Source organism: Cottoperca gobio, chromosome 5 (genome assembly GCF_900634415.1).
Source record: "Cottoperca gobio chromosome 5, fCotGob3.1, whole genome shotgun sequence".
Lineage (NCBI taxonomy): Eukaryota > Metazoa > Chordata > Actinopteri > Perciformes > Bovichtidae > Cottoperca > Cottoperca gobio.
This window is the reverse complement of record NC_041359.1, coordinates 22,084,342-22,101,837: the sequence shown is the minus strand read 5'-3', so window position 1 is coordinate 22,101,837 and position 17,496 is coordinate 22,084,342. Positions and strand designations below refer to the sequence as shown.

The 17,496-nt window shown below is 39.4% G+C and overlaps 2 protein-coding genes across 2 annotated transcripts; both read left to right on the top strand.

Moving 5' to 3' along the window:
• Positions 1–1,466: 1,466 nt before the first annotated feature.
• LOC115007747 (elastase-1-like) lies at positions 1,467–4,777 on the top strand. The gene is given in 9 exon segments (XM_029430704.1): positions 1,467–1,512; positions 1,777–1,874; positions 2,012–2,112; positions 2,494–2,619; positions 2,865–3,001; positions 3,089–3,231; positions 3,332–3,385; positions 3,387–3,486; positions 4,743–4,777. Coding segments are annotated over 9 exon segments (834 nt in total). The 5' UTR covers positions 1,467–1,472.
• Positions 4,778–10,650: 5,873 nt separating this feature from the next.
• On the top strand, positions 10,651–14,530 carry LOC115008133 (elastase-1-like). Its single transcript, XM_029431468.1, has 8 exons — positions 10,651–10,690; positions 10,784–10,887; positions 11,693–11,793; positions 11,999–12,124; positions 12,502–12,638; positions 12,775–12,917; positions 14,063–14,212; positions 14,444–14,530. Exons 1-8 carry the CDS (start codon positions 10,651–10,653, stop codon positions 14,453–14,455), a joined length of 813 nt encoding a protein of 270 aa, XP_029287328.1. The 3' UTR covers positions 14,456–14,530.
• The last annotated feature ends 2,966 nt before the right edge of the window (positions 14,531–17,496 follow it).

Sequence of the window (17,496 nt, the reverse complement as noted above, 5' to 3'; positions counted from 1 at the left end):
AAATCTTCTTTAACTCAGTTCTCACACTGGATTTAAATCTTGCCATTTGGGAATGCAGATTTTGACTTTGTGCTTAAATGTTTTTTTATCTCAGTTTAGTACTAGATGAGAATCTGTATTTACAATGGACTTGTTTGAAGATTTGGGTGTTGAAACAGAAATCCCAGGGCTACAAATCATCTGTCTGCCTCCTGTGAAATACAGGAGAAATGCTTTTATAACCCCATATGACTGATGAAGAAAGAAATGATGTGTTAGTTAGTCTTGAGCCCCATCTAGTGTTGGCTCCAGTCTGTCATATCTATATGGTATGTGCAGTCAAAATGATATGTAAAATTGGACTTCTGTCCCAAATTGGTGCTTTATTTTATAAATAAAATAACTGAAAACAATCAAGAAAGAAAACATCAGTTCAATTACGTAACTCAATGAATATAATCAAACAGCTGCACTGATTTAGTTTCTTTTATATTCTTACATTTAGTTATGAGTGAAGAAAATGCAAATGACACATTTCTTCTAGTCTCACCACTCTCTTGTATATTTACTCAGTACTTGAATATGACTAACATAAGTCTGAACTTTTCTTTTCATTTTGATTTTAGAAATCGTTGCTGAAACAAACACAGACTATTCGGTTTGAGGAATATTGTAGAATATATTAATATTTTGAAGTAGTTCATGAATATATTAAGTATTTTTTTTTATTTAGGTATTTAAAGGGGAATTTCAAATTCTCTGAAATGTTTTTAACAATGTTCCTTTGCTGTTCGAAAAACCGCTAAAGTAACAGACAAAAACATCTACTGTCACTCAACTGTAGTCACTCAATGACACAAGAAGAATCATTTATCAACAAGGACAGTAGGCTTTAGGACCTTTGTTGTACACCATTTCAAAAAGCTTGTTCTGTAAATTAGCACGTACCTGCTGTCAGAGAGCCACTCGGGACAAGAGATGGCAAAGAAACATATTTTTCCTTGCATCCTTCATAATTCATGTTGCTTTAAAATAGACATGTGATTATTTAGTGACGTAAATACTGTCAAGAACTTGCACTCTATTACGTCAGACAATTAATTTTCACATCGGAGAGTAACGACAAAAATGGACTTTTTTGTATTTACATCAAGTACATTGAAAGGCCATTTTGGAAACGTTGGGTGAGAATTACTCTTGTCCCCTCAAATCTCAAACAAAAATGTGTTTGTTGCCCAAAATACCTGTGGTGATTTATGTCATCCAGTGATATATTTGTGAGTATATGTGTCATTCTTTTACTGGTCAAAGCGAGAGGTGTGTGGTAACCGTCTGTGATAACACCGTGAGACAGACAACAGCTGCAGACCTGCCTTTTGTCAAAGGGGAAAGAACAGCCACACGTTTCCAGACCAACTGAAGGTCGAGTCGAGGTATAAAAGGCGTTCGAGAAGCATTCGTTCCTAGCAGAAACATTGTGACGCACTGCAGACATGCTTAGGTTTCTAGTGTTGACAAGTCTTGCAGCTTTGGGTAAGAAAATGACAGCACACACGCTACGCTGTCTCACCATTCATTATTGATATCTTTCTGTCTCATTCACTCTTTGACTCTATCAGTCAGTCACTCTCTCTGTCATCCAGTCAGTCACTCATTTTTAGTTTAGTCAACACTCAGGAGCTCCACATAATCTGCTCTACCAGCACACCAGCTGCCCTCATTTCTTCTTTACTCTTTCTCTAGGAGGAAACTGTATATGTATAAATCCTGCTCTCTGTTTTCATGCTTTTTAACCAGTGCTGGCTGAGCTGGAGGCCCAGCCCAGGTACCTGGAGGACAGCCTGCAAAGAGTTGTCGGAGGTGAGGTGGCCAAACCCAACTCCTGGCCCTGGCAGGTAATCTACTGCAAACAGAAAACCAAAGACTAAATGCACCGTTTCAGCTGACGATTAAATGATGTTTGGGGATTTACTAATACAGATTCACAATGTTTTTACAAATATATAACTCTGGTCTGTTTTCTCGCCCTTAGATTTCTCTTCAGTACAAATCTGGTAGCAGGTACTACCACACATGTGGAGGAACCCTGATCGCGAGAGGCTGGGTTATGACTGCTGCTCACTGTGTGGACAGGTAGCATAGTAATTAACTCGAGCATACACTCCGTATCTTTGACACTTGAATCCCCGTCGCCTACTCTTATCACATACAGAGGTAGTGTTACTAAATGTCACCAGTATGAGGAAACCTCTCACAGCCTCATTTATAACTGTCACACACCAATGGGATTCATTACTATTTATTTTTCTTTGAAAGAAAATAAAAAAGGAACAAAAAAATAAGTCAGGAGTCATTAAATGACATATTTAATTACGACTTCTACTTTTTACATCAGTTTACTGTAATAAGAATTCATTAGGCTACGCTGACAATCAAGTCATTTGAAACACAAATTAATTATTGATTAATAACGACATTTTGTTTCTCTTTGCTTCTTTATTTGAAATATTGCAGCAATAGGATGTGGCGTGTCCTTATTGGTGAACATGACCTCAACAGCAACAGTGGCAGAGAGCAGACCATGGATGTCCACGCTGTTTACATCCATCCCCAATGGAACTCCAACAATGTGGCTAATGGGTATGCATTCATACATTTGAAGGATCTTAAACCTGCATGTTTGAGTAAGTTATACTGTTTTAAAAGGGAATCCATTAGTCTAATTAGCTAAATAACTAAATAAAGTATGTTCTGATATGGGGTAAGAATGCCACCTTAGGGAAATGGTGCCCCAACCCAGGGACAAACTGCCCTCCTCAGGAGTGTAGTATCTTGACAAGGTTATTTTAGCTTCCTCCCGTTTGATTCATATATCTCCTCCTCAGGTTCGACATTGCCCTGATACGTTTGTCCTCTGAGGCCACCCTGAACTCCTATGCCCAGCTGGGCTCTCTGCCTCCCAAGGGCCAGATTCTGCCCCACAACAACCGCTGCTACATCACTGGATGGGGACGCATTTCCAGTGAGTTGAGAGCATGATGCAGTCGGGATGGGATGCCTTTCTGTAAAAGCTCAATGTGTCTTACATTTCAAATTCCACCATGTTCAGCTGGTGGCAGCTTGTCCACGCAGCTGAAGCAGGCCTACCTTCCTCTGGTCGACTACAAGACCTGCAGCAGCCGTGGCTGGTGGGGGAGCACCGTGTCGTCCACCATGGTGTGTGGTGGTGGTGGTGCCGAGGCTGGATGCAATGTGAGTCGCCTCCTACGTGAAAAAAAGAAAAGTTGCATGCTCAGAAACTAAATGACAGATTACAGAGGATTTATTAACACAAATATCTCGTTCCTCTCAGGGCGACTCTGGCGGCCCTCTAAACTGTCTTGTTAATGGAAAATACCACGTCCACTGGTATTGCCAGCTTTGTGTCTGGTTATGGATGCAACACGCCCAAGAAGCCCACCGTCTTCACCCGCGTCTCCGCCTACATCGACTGGATGAACACGGTCAGTATGAGGGAGATGTATATCAATCATATCTTTTAGAATACGCTATAAAAATGATCTCTGCATCAGTATAGGAATGTTTGTATATGGGTTTAATGTAATTTGATGTGTAATGTTTTATTTGCACAATTCAAAAAGAAAGGTCAGACAGGGACACAATAAATAGAAATAACATACATGTGCAGGTGAAGTAGGAAACCCTCACCTGAAGAGAGAAGAAAAGTATAACTATGTAAAATAAAATAACAATGAACATGCATATCTTTTACATGCCTAATCACATCGTAAATTATGATTATGATTAGCTGCCGTTGGAAAACAGCAATATGTTGAAAACAAAAAATCTAATTATTCATTTTTAGATTCTGAATATATAGATATGGATAATCACATGTATTTATCATATTGTTTTATAACATATGCTGCTACAGATAAATCATTATTTTTCTTCTTCTTCTTTTCCAGATTATGAATTAAAAAGACGAGTCATGCGTGACACAGCACACAAAGACAGAGCACGCATCCGACCGAGTTTTCATCTGCTGTGCTTCCTCATTTGTCTGGTCTCATTCTATAAAAGAAATTAACTTCATTAAAACTTTGAGTGATGATTCATTTCTCATCAGAAAGTTTATGCAAACACAGTTATGTGCATCGTTGTGAAAGTTACATTTATTCTTATTTAGGAGTCAAACTACCCTGCAACAAAACACGTATAAAAGGAATTCATGGATTAATGTTTGCATACAACTACACACACACACACACACACACACACACACACACACACACACACACACACACACACACACACACACACACACAAACACACACACACACATTAAAGAGTGGCCACAGACTGTGGAAATAAATGTTCAGCACGGGAGGTTCTTAGAAAAAACTTTGTTTCAGTAAATCCAGTGCAATGAGGCAACACGCTGTCGCACACTATCACAAACTGTAATAAAGTCTGACCACAGGTGCCTCTCTGACCACTGCAAAGCTCAGCAGAGGGTGCACGTCAAATGAAGGTCAGCGCAGGCTATAAAAGAACGAGACATGCATTTAGAAATGGAGACACTGCAGACATGCTTTTGTTTCTGCTGTTCACCACTCTCACAGCCACAGGTAAGACACATCAAGGCTGTGCTTTAAATAATCTACTGAAACTACAGATAGGAAAACCAAAACCGTTTTAAATTGTGTTTTAATGAGTTTCTTCAGGTGCTGGCTGTGGTGGAGCTTCAGTCCAGCTACAAGGAGAGCAGCGTTGTAGGAAGAGTTGTGAGAGGTGAAGAGTTGTGGGAGGTGAAGAGGTGCTTCAGTATAACTTAGCCAGACAGAACATGTAAAAATAAAATAGAAAGGTTGTGTATGTGCAAGATCCCATCTTTGCCAAACAGTGCAGGTAGTAGATGAAACCACAATTTGTGTCGTGGTTAAATAATACAATTACAGTAGAGGACATTCAAACGGTCCCATTCTTTGACCTTTAGTAATGACATTGCCCTGCTGCGGCCGTCGTCTGACGCCATAATAACCTCCTACGTGAGGCTGGTGTATCTGCCACATCACTGGATATGGATCACTTCCATTGAGTCAGATGCAACTCCTCACACTCATCATTTTGACTGTAAAGTAAGGCTGTCACTAACCATTATTTATTATCAATTAATCTGCAGATCACTTTGTAGAATTATCGAATAATCATTTAGTAAAATGTCCATCCCAGAGTCTCAGAGTTCAATGCCTTTAAATGTCTTGTGTTGTCGTCCAAAACCCAAAAGATATTCCGTTTAATATGATATAAAACACAAACAAAAAGCAGGACGTCTCAATATTTGAGGGGCTGAAAACAGCAGTCACTCAGCATCTGTACATGTTTGTCTCTCTTCTGTGTACCTTCAGCTGGTGGAAGTACAAACAGAAAGAGGCCGGCGTTGCTTCCTGTTGTCCACCACGAGACTTCCATCCACTCCGGCTGGTGGGGCAACACCGTCGAGAAAAAATATGAAAATGGTAAAAATATAGTGAAAATAGATTTCTCAAACTCAATCCGATCAAATTTATGATTACTGTATACCTGCTGAATAATAATAAAAACAAATCAGCAGCTGAGCAATTCTGCCTAGCTGTTCGAAACCTTACTGAATCCCATGATCGATTGTGGGCGAATACAAAACACATAATCATATTTTATACCTGTTCAAATATAACTTATAGTTAGATTTTAGTTCTTCTACTTCTACATTAATAGATCTGTATATACTTATGCCGATCCACTTCCATTAAGCTCAGCTCTATTGTAGTTATTGGAAGTCGATAGATCTGTCTATACTTATGCTCGTTCCCTTCCATTAAGCTCAGTTCTATTGTAGTGTATTGTAAGTCGACAGATCTGTATAGACTAATGCCTTTCCACCTCCATTAAGCTCAGCATTATTGAAACTTATTAGAAGTGCTCAGATCTGTATATAACTATGCTCGTTCCCTTCCATTAAGCTCAGTTCTATTGTAGTGTATTGTAAGTCGACAGATCTGTATAGACTAATGCCTTTCCACCTCCATTAAGCTCAGCATTATTGAAACTTATTAGAAGTGCTCAGATCTGTATATAACTATGCTCGTTCCCTTCCATTAAGCTCAGTTCTATTGTAGTGTATTGTAAGTCGACAGATCTGTATAGACTAATGCCTTTCCACCTCCATTAAGCTCAGCATTATTGAAACTTATTAGAAGTGCTCAGATCTGTATATAACTATGCTCGTTCCCTTCCATTAAGCTCAGTTCTATTGTAGTGTATTGTAAGTCGACAGATCTGTATAGACTAATGCCTTTCCACCTCCATTAAGCTCAGCATTATTGAAACTTATTAGAAGTGCTCAGATCTGTATATAACTATGCTCGTTCCACTTCCATTAAGCTCAGCTCTATTGTAGTTTGTTGGAAGTCGATAGATCTGTATTTACTTATGCCGGTCCACTTCCATTAAGCTCTGCTCTATTGTAGTTTGTTGGAAGTCGATAGATCTGTATATACTTATGCCTGTCCACTTCCATTAAGCTCAGCTCTATTGAAAATTATTAGAAATTGACAGATCTGTATATACTTATGCCGATCCACTTCCATTAAGCTCTGCTCTATTGTAGTTTGTTGGAAGTCGATAGATCTGTAGATACTTTTGCCTGTCCACTTCCATTAAGCTCAGTTCTATTGAAACTTATCAGACGTGGACAGATCTATATATACTTATGCCGATCCACTTCCATTAAGCTCTGCTCTATTGTAGTTTGTTGGAAGTCGATAGATCTGTATATACTTATGCCGATCCACTTCCATTAAGCTCTGCTCTATTGTAGTTTGTTGGAAGTCGATAGATCTGTATTTACTTATGCCGATCCACTTCCATTAAGCTCAGCTCTATTGTAGTTTGTTGGAAGTCGATAGATCTGTATATACTTATGCCGATCCACTTCCATTAAGCTCTGCTCTATTGTAGTTTGTTGGAAGTCGATAGATCTGTATTTACTTATGCCGATCCACTTCCATTAAGCTCAGCTCTATTGTAGTTTGTTGGAAGTCGATAGATCTGTATTTACTTATGCCGGTCCACTTCCATTAAGCTCTGCTCTATTGTAGTTTGTTGGAAGTCGATAGATCTGTATATACTTATGCCTGTCCACTTCCATTAAGCTCAGCTCTATTGAAAATTATTAGAAATTGACAGATCTGTATATACTTATGCCGATCCACTTCCATTAAGCTCTGCTCTATTGTAGTTTGTTGGAAGTCGATAGATCTGTAGATACTTTTGCCTGTCCACTTCCATTAAGCTCAGTTCTATTGAAACTTATCAGACGTGGACAGATCTATATATACTTATGCCGATCCACTTCCATTAAGCTCTGCTCTATTGTAGTTTGTTGGAAGTCGATAGATCTGTATATACTTATGCCGATCCACTTCCATTAAGCTCTGCTCTATTGTAGTTTGTTGGAAGTCGATAGATCTGTATTTACTTATGCCGATCCACTTCCATTAAGCTCAGCTCTATTGTAGTTTGTTGGAAGTCGATAGATCTGTATTTACTTATGCCGGTCCACTTCCATTAAGCTCTGCTCTATTGTAGTTTGTTGGAAGTCGATAGATCTGTATTTACTTATGCCGGTCCACTTCCATTAAGCTCGTGACGTGACGTCACGTTACGCTACGTTACGTCACGCAATGCTACGCTACGTCACGCTACGTTACGTCACGCTACGTTACGTCGCGCTACGTCACACTACGCTACGTTACGCTACGTCACGCTACGCTACATTACGTTTCCTATTGGATAAAGCAGTGTATATGATTGTATGTGTAGTGGTCACAATTCATTAAAGAAATTGGGTTTCAATGCTTTTTTAAATAGATGTTTTGCTAATGTGACTTTTTTATAGAAGTTAACGAGTTTCAAATTATTTTGAAAAACTGTAAAAAAAAAATTGATCTGCCAGGAGTCCTGAGCAAATGCTGACATTCATTTTGTCGTGTTTTGTTTGGCCTTGTATCATTCCATTTTTTTTTTACTAACGTTTTTTTTCTCATTTTGCTTCCTATGGTCCTATGATATCGGTCTGATTGGTGTTTAATAAACTAAACGTTTTGTGTCACATGGCTGGTGTTTCACATTTTTTAAGGAACTCGCTGCAGTAAGCAGCACTGAGGCACTAATGGAGTGTATGGTACAGCATGATAAGTCTGCCTATAGTGAGAATGGCAAACACATGTTGCAGCTGTGCTATAATCAGTATGGAAATATAGCTCAGACACTCTTTGCACTCTGTGTGTCTTATATCTTTTTAACGGATTCTCCATTATTTCATTGAATGTTTCATTTGGGACTTGAAATCCTGGACTATCTTCTATAAATAAGTTTAAAGCAGAGCCTTTGGGGAGGTTATAATAACCACATTAATTTAATGTGGATGTGCTAGAAACAACCTGGAAGCCATACTATTATTACAATAGGATTACTGTAGTTGAAATAAAGAAATCTCTACAATGTGCTCTATATACAAACACCACCAAATGATAAAAGAGCATATATATATATATTTTATATCAAATCTTGAAATCAAAGGAATTATGATGTAATTTGGCCAGTGATACCAACACAATTCTCAGTCTCCCCTTTGACCAAGTCCTGTGCTGCAGCAGCAGCAGCCCCGTCTACTGTAATCTACAAACACTGGGCCTCATGAATACTTATAAAAAACCATAAGTGGAATACTGTGCTGCAGCCTCGGGGTTGTTACTGTAAGCTTTAAACATTCATCTTTATCTAATCAACAACATGTGACTTGTAACACACATCATAATCTCATTACAGTACTTCCTCTCCACATGTTCCCTTCTACTTTCCACATGTGCATATCTATTTTGCATTACACGGATCTGCACATAACGTACTGTATGTCCTGTAGCGTGTGCAGCTCCAGAACCTGATCATATAACACTATGTCTACACATTAGCCTCCATTTGACAGGTATGCAACCATAACAGCACAGCCAGCTGTTATTTGTTCAGATATAAATTGTGAAGCATGATTTTGGCCCTGCTGTTACTCAATTCAAACATTTAGCAAATACAATTTAGAGTTATACCTAAAAGCCATGTCAAGGTGACAGCAACCATACATGTATTCATCTTTGAAGATCGACATGCATTGAATTACATGTTAAAACTGTTTCTTTTGAGTGCTGAATAGCTAGGAAGGGAAAGCGTAGGCCTACCAGAATATTTAATGACTACTCAAGTAAAAGTAGTGCTGTCATTTTACTCAAGGAAGAGTAAAACATTTTTAGGTCAGCTAAAATGCACTCTCTGAGTAAAAGTTATTGTCACTAAATAAGAACAGAGATCCATGCGTTGGTTGCCCACAACGTTTGTAGCACAAGGTAGTTCACAATATCTGGATATTCAATCGGCGGTAATGAATCTAAATCCTCAATATAATCCGACGGCTTTAGTGTGTACGGGTCACAGCCGCAAATTGGGACTTTGTCCTCTGAATCTTGCCTTTGCAGAGGACTCCAGAGAGTCAAAATACTTTGAAGAAGTCAGAGTTGTATTGCTGTTGTTGTTCGCTTTAGACGCCATTGTTGATTTGTATATCATCCAACATGGCGTTGCACGCATACGTCACACAGTTTTGTCACGTGTTTGCACACTATCTATACAGGCTGAAACACAGACGTTGAAAATGTAGAAAATGCTCAGTCTACTAAATGAATATGAAGTAGGCTATATTGAAATACACATTCAGGCAATTATAATGGCATAATGGAGTACCCGTGAAGGCTACTATATCATTTTGTGTATACAAATATTTTTGTTCACTCACCAATACATGTAGTTGATGGCCTTCCTGACATCCAGAAAGGGATTCATCCAGACTGACTAATGTTTGTGTGTGTGTGTGTGTGTGTGTGTATTTGTATTTGTATTTGTATAGCGCATTTCAAAGGGCTTAACACAAAATCTTAAAAGCATCAACATAGTGCAGTAGAAACACATTTTAACATGACATTTAAATACAATAATAACAGTCATTAAAACCTTGATTTTCAGCCTTGGAGTTTCTTCCAGATATAGTGCATAAAAACTGAACGCTGCTTATCCATGTTTTGTTTTGACTCTGAAGTCAGAGAGTGGAGCTGAACCACACGACCTGAGAGGTCTGGATGGTTCACAATATGAGATCAGAAATATATTTTGTCCTGTTCCTAAACTATTCAGTGTTTTATAAATCAGCAGTAGTATTTCAACAGGAAGCCGATGTAACAACCTCAGAACTGGAGTGATGTGAAGATTTAGTTGTGTAAAAACTGATAGAAACCTAAAGTATACGACAATCTCATACCTGACAGTCGTGGCCTTTACAAGTACAAAGAAATTGATGCATTCGCTGAGTAAGCATTTCTAAGAGGTGATAACTGTGAGAAAGACGCAGGTGGATAGGTGCTGGTGTTGAACACACACACACACACACACACACACACACACACACACACACACACACACACACACACACACACACACACACACACACACACACTCTATCATTAGAAGGGGCCTCGTGGTATATAAGAGCAGTGGGCAGAAGTCTCTCACAATACTGCAGACATGCTCAGGTTTCTTGTGTTTACCTCTCTCGCAGCCCTCGGTAAGAACTGTCTGATTATTATTCTCCTTTGACATTGTGAACGCACTCCTTGATGTCTGACCTTATTGCTTCCTGTGTCTCTGCTTCGCTCAGTGCTGGCTGAGCTGACTCCACAGCCCAGGTACCTGGAGGATGACAATGTTGAGATGAGAGTTGTGGGAGGCGAGGTTGCCAGACCCAACTCCTGGCCCTGGCAGGTAATGTGCAATGTAAAAGGTGGTGCAAGAAGTGCTCAGATCTATTTTTTACTTTGTTAATTGTAATTTTTTACAAGTGGTACAATACTGTTTGATATATTCAGTGACATATTATGTACACAAAAACTACAAGAAAAAACAGAACGATACATAGTGATAATTTTTTAAAAAGAGCTACATATAAATTAAAAATCCTAAATAAATAAAAAGACAATATAAAAGTTGTAAAAGAAAAAAGAATTAAGTGAGCATGGCTAATTCTGCTCAGACCCTCTACTGAAGTTAAAATAGGCAATACCACAATGTAAACATATTCTGTTACAGTTAAAAATCCTGCATTGAGTAAAGCCCTCATTATTCAGATCCTTAAAGAATATATATATGTTTTTATCTTATGGTCACAAGTTAAAAAGAATGAATGATATTTGTTCCTGTTAGTTTTGTTGTGGGGAAAACTCACGATCATTCCTATTAGCACATGGTGACCTCATGTAAATCTACATAAATATGTCTAATCAGCCACATAACTGTTGGTACGCAAGACTTTTAATCTATAATAATGCATAATATTTATTAAGTTGGTCATATGTTTTGTATGTCAGTTCAAAGTAACGAGTAACCATAGCTGTTTATTTAAGTACAACATTTCCAAGTCAAAAGTAGCATAAATTGTAAATACACAAGTTTGCTTGTAAATGCCTTTAAGCTTTTTTCCGTGTCAGGAACACTGCCAAGAAGCATTTTGCATCAATGTTAACGTTTCAGTTTCTCGTAGTTGTAATGCTCTCTGTTGTCGTTTTGTTAGATCTCTCTTCAGTACAAATCTGGCAGCAGCTTCCACCACACCTGTGGAGGAACCCTGATCAGGAGAGGATGGGTCATGACTGCTGCTCACTGTGTGGACAGGTGGGAGTTTCATGCATCACAGAACAACTGCTTGTGTAGATATATGATAGAAGTAGAAGGATATGTGTTCTTACAGTGCTGAATATTTAAATCATTGTCACTACATTTCCTTAAGTGCATAGCAAAGACATTGTACGTGGAAATTAGACTGAGAACATTGTTGCATTTCAGCCATGAAAATCTAATTTCTTTTGTACACCCACAGGTCCAGGACTTGGCGTGTTGTCCTTGGAGATCACAACATCAACTCCAATGAGGGCGGTGAGCAGTACATGAGCGTGAGCCGTGTCCACCTCCACCCCAACTGGAACTCCAACAACGTTGCTGGAGGGTGAGTGGCTTTCCACATTCTGACATGTGCATCACACATTATACATATCATCACGTATTATAAGAGCATTTAATTATTTGTAAACCCATACAAGTAACAAAGAATGTCAAACGTCTTTTTTGTTGCCATGTAATGTTTAATATATCAGTCAAATTATGTGGACATTAAATTATTTATTATAAATATCTTCATTAAAATGTATTACTCTAGATTGTGGAAACACAATCTGCAGCTTAATCGGTAATGAAAGTAATTGTTAGTTGCAGCCCCAAACATACCAACTCCATCCAGCTGAAAGACAAACAATATCTTTCTCTTGATACAAGGTAAAGATTTATTATATCTCTGACTTGAGGACATGTTGGTCTGACCCTCAGGTGGGACATCGCTCTGCTGCGTCTGACCTCTGAAGCTTCTCTCAACAACAAGGTCCAGCTCGGCGCCCTGCCTCCATCTGGTCAGGTCCTGCCCCACAACAACCCCTGCTACATCTCTGGATGGGGTCGCACCCAGAGTGAGTGTGACATAATGACACGTTTGCATGATAAAACTCAGTTTGGTATTTACATTAGGTAAGAAAGTAATCTGTAAATAACCGTGTAAGATATATGCTGATGTAGGCTTCATCGCAGTTGTCTGATGTGTTTCAGCTGGAGGTCAGCTGTCTGCCCAGCTGAAGCAGGCCTACCTGCCCATTGTTGACTACAGGACCTGCACCAGCTACGGATGGTGGGGCAGCACTGTGAAGGACTCCATGGTCTGTGCCGGTGGTGGCAGGGAGTCTGGTTGCCAGGTAAGCTCATGAGGTCTTAGACAGAACCTTGCACGCCCTCACATTTAGTATTCATTGAAAGAATACGATTGAGCATTGCACTCCTATAATATTGTTTCCTTTTTCTCTGTTTAAAAAATGTTTATGTATGCCTTTATTTGAAAGTGGAGAGAGATAGGGAAATGATTTGCAGCAAAGCGTCGAGCCATCTTGGGATTGGACTGGGGACTGACTGCTCAAGGCACATGCGACCCTGCCGTGTGCACCACTCAGCTATCAATAAGAGCCACACTGAACAGCTTTAAGAAGATATTCTCTTTTATATTTCACACATTCTTCTTCACTGTGAAAACCTGGGGCCCACTTTCAACCTTTTCTAAAGGGTTTATACGTTGCTACTAATGGTTATTACATGATTTACCAAAGCTTTATACATCAGTTTTAATAATAAATCATTTCGGTTGACTGACTAGACTGTATGGCCTCTTACCTTGTGGAAAAGAGCTGCCGAGGATCTGGACCAAGATCCAGTTATTACTGAATTATAACATAATGGAAAGGATAAACACTGAGCGAACCGATTTGTCTCATGTCGGCAACCCACAATTTGGTCTTGTTAAATAGTTACACCATAAAAAAAACACTTTGTAAATGGTGCCTGTTAGTGCGGTGCAGATTCTTCCCAGCTCAGATTTTGAACCCGGTGTCTCCAGAACCACGCCGTCACTCTCGCGACTTGGACAGCAGGACGGATGTTTGTGTATAAGCAGACTGAAGGAAACACTGAAAAGAACTTGTCAGAATTGAGTCCCACTTCTCCGGGACAAAGTGAAATTGAATGTCTCCCACTGAGCCGAGGCCTGACCCCTTCCTGTCAAGGAAGATATTTTGGAGGACACATGTGGGATTACTTGCTGCATCAGCAGGGGCACAAGTCAGTTGCAATGATCCGGGCTAGTGCTTAAGCTGCACAAAGTGTCAAAGTATTGCACGTTCGTGTTCTGCACAAACTTGTTAGATGCTGTCTGAGATCACGAGGGGATATGAGAAGCAGACGGCAACGAGTTAAGTGCAGTGTAAAATGGGGTATTTTCTCCCATCTCTGCTAAAAGGTTATGGATTTGTGTCCCTGAGGTTAGTCTGTGCTGTGTTTTCTCTGAATCCAGGGCGACTCCGGTGGCCCCCTGAACTGCGGCGTCAACGGCAGATGGGTCGTCCACGGTGTGACCAGCTTTGTGTCTTCCTCCGGCTGCAACGCCACAAAGAAGCCCACAGTCTTCACCCGTGTCTCTTCCTACATCGGCTGGATGAACGGCGTCAGTATTCAACACTAACCCATACAAATCAAAAACTATTAATTGTTTGAAATGCATGATTTCAGTTGCAGGAGTGTTTTTATAAATCCACTACCTGCAGTGACGTGAGGATTTCATCATCTTGCTTCGTACATTCATTCATCCTTGCAGTCACACTTCTTTGTGTGCAGCATCTTGTTTGGATTATTGAGGATAATAACATCATGATTAATTTGTCCTTGCTTTGCTCAGATCATGGGTTGAGAAGAAGAATGATCTCCATGGAGACGAGAGAGAGCACACTCTGGATTCATCTCGGTTCCTGCATCAGAATAAAACGTCACATAATGTGCATTTTGCTTGCTTCATTTCTTTGTGTTGTATTTTGTGAGGGAGACAACAGACAGTGGCCATTTTTAATCATTATAAAAGCACAAGTAAGTGGAGGTGAAGTGTAATTTGGGTGCATGAGTGTGTGTCTATTCACACAGCAGTGTTAATGAGTCATTTTTTCATCTTTCAATACCAAATTGATTTAAAAACAGTGACACTGCAACGAATAGGGATGATTAAATGCTGCTTTCAGCGAAGTGGTGGACATTCTTTAAAAGAGATTTTTTACTGCGAAGGGTAAACAAAAAGATGTGATTAGACTGTGATAAATTCCCACTTCGAAATGACCTCATTTCAAGTGATGAAAAGAGGCTCTAAAACAGTTAATAAAAGCACATTGCTCGTTAACAATTAAGTAGTTGTGCAGCATGGAAAAGGCTTGAAACAAAGTATAACATTAAATGTCAAAATACAATCTAATTAAATGCCCTAATTTAGCATGTCTTAGATGGCAACGGGACTCTGTAAAACCCTTGAATCCCACTTACAATGTCAACTGCGTATAAATGATTCATACCGCACAAATGTGTTTATCACCATAAGATGAACAATAACAAACTAATAAGCTTCAGCATCTGCATACACAAGTGTTATGTGGATACCAACAATCTTCAGGGTTAATTCAACTATACTAGTGAATTAAGTTCAATTAAATGATAAAAACAAATCAGGAACATTTCAAGGTGACATTAACATTTCAAATGCTTGCTGAAATATTCACACATAATTATTTCCTTTAAGGATCACGTAGGTAGAGATATCCACATGTTTAACTCTCATGCAGTGTTTTCTCTGTGCTTTATTATGTGCTTGTTTCTGTTAAAGAGTCATGCAGGGTTGGAGTCCATCCCTCCATAGAGTCCGTTGCAGGAAAGTCACAGAAACACACATTCAGAATATTATGCAACCTCTCAGATGGATGCCTCAAATACCTTAAATCAAAACCTAGAAGATCTCATAGGATGCCTAAACAATGATTTTAAGTCAGTCTGAGGGTAAAAATATATATCAATCGCACGACTCTCAGAGGGTGGAAATAGCTGTCAGAAAAGATGAGCTTGATATCAGATGAAAAACAAACATCAGCGTGAAGAGGAGCACAACAATGCTTCGTATAAGAAATCAACATGCAGGTAAAGGAACAGAATAAAAGGATCATTATGCAATGAAACAGAATATAAATATATATTCAGGCTAATTGCCCTTTCTGAAATAAAGTATTTGTCAACAACCTAAAAACCACAATGCGTTCACCACCTGCCTGTGTTTGGAATTATACTTTCATGATACAACATTTGCACAAAAGCACATTACACTTAGGATTTGGTGTTAGTCTCCCATCACTGTGGTTATTAAAGTACAAATAGGGGGTTCTAATTCCGCCTTGATGGATCACCCACAACCACATGCAAAATATAAAATATATACATTTGTGTGTCACAGTTTTTAGACTCTTGCATACTTTCAATATGTGTTTTTCGAAAGGGGGGGGGGGGGGGGGGGGGGGGGGAGAGGGAGGGGACGACATGCATCAAAGGGCCGTTGGATTTGAACCCCGGCCCCTGCTCCACCAGACGAGCAGCCAGGACACCCGACATGATGAAGCTCTAACCAACACAATGTCTCTTTAAACACTTAATAATCTCAACACACCATTTCCAGTCAAGACTGCGAGACTAATTACTGATTATTATTATTATTATTATTACACAAGCAGAAAATGTAATGTCTAACAACATTGTTTTTATCACTTTCTCAGCTGACGGGACTAAAGCAAAAGGTCAGTGTATCTGGACTATCTCTGTGGGGAGGTTATGTTCCCAACTATAATGAGAAACAACTAATTACAAGCCATCCATTATTTTTTTCTGCTTGATTAATCATGCTCCTGTGATGAAAAATGTCCACCTCTCAAATTTGCACACTGCCAGGGTTAAGCTACTGCGGGTATAAATGCCTCCTGATAGTCTCGCACTTTAACAGGAAGTTTAGTTGTTTGCCTCACGGGTCTCCGCTGAAGCCACCTTTAACTCCTACGACAGCTGGGCTCCTGACCACATCTTGTTCAAACCTCCTCTAAACCACTGTACACACCCCCCCCCCCCCATCCCTCTGTTAGCCAAATAAATCATCACTACAGTCAGGGTAGAAAATTAATAGGAAAAAAAAACGTTGACACAATTTGGGCTGTGCGTTTGGGAAATTGGAAAGTTGACTACCTGCCGCTTTGGAAGATAATTGGCCGATACGTGGAAATCTTCAATTCTGTCGGAAAAAAGTTTTTTTTATAAATTCTTCATGTGCAAAAACGATTTCATTACCAGCAATAAACATCAGCTACTCAATTATAACAAGAGCAAAACTAAGAGCATCGTTTGAGTTATTACAACTCATCATGGGGAGGATTTCATGACGTTTCATTCAAAACCAAATATGTCAACCTAGAGGAAAAGGTAAATAGTGGTTTAACAAAGGTTAGACTAACATCAATGTTATGTAAATTAAATGTTTTTTGTTTTACCAATAGGCCAATTATTGTCAGCACCGCCAAGGTCTGCACCTGAGGCATCAGTCTCTCTGGACGTCAGGTCAGTCTCATATCATCTCCTTTCTGCTCCGTAATCTTCTTTTCCTTTTTCTGTGGGTTTGCAGAAATGTCTTCTGATGGTGGCACAGTGTCATCTGGTGGAAGCTAGGAAAACTGAAGCACATGTGGACGGTGGCTGCAGCTTGCACTCTCTGCCTCCATCAGCTACAAAAAGCAGGTCAGTAAAGGGACAGTCTGTCAACACTGATCAACTCTACCATCTAATGTGTGTGTTAAAATGAGCTGGCCATGACTCGTCGTACATTAGTTTGTATCCTTTATAGTCACAGCTGAAGCCGTTTCATAGAAAATATAATAATTATGC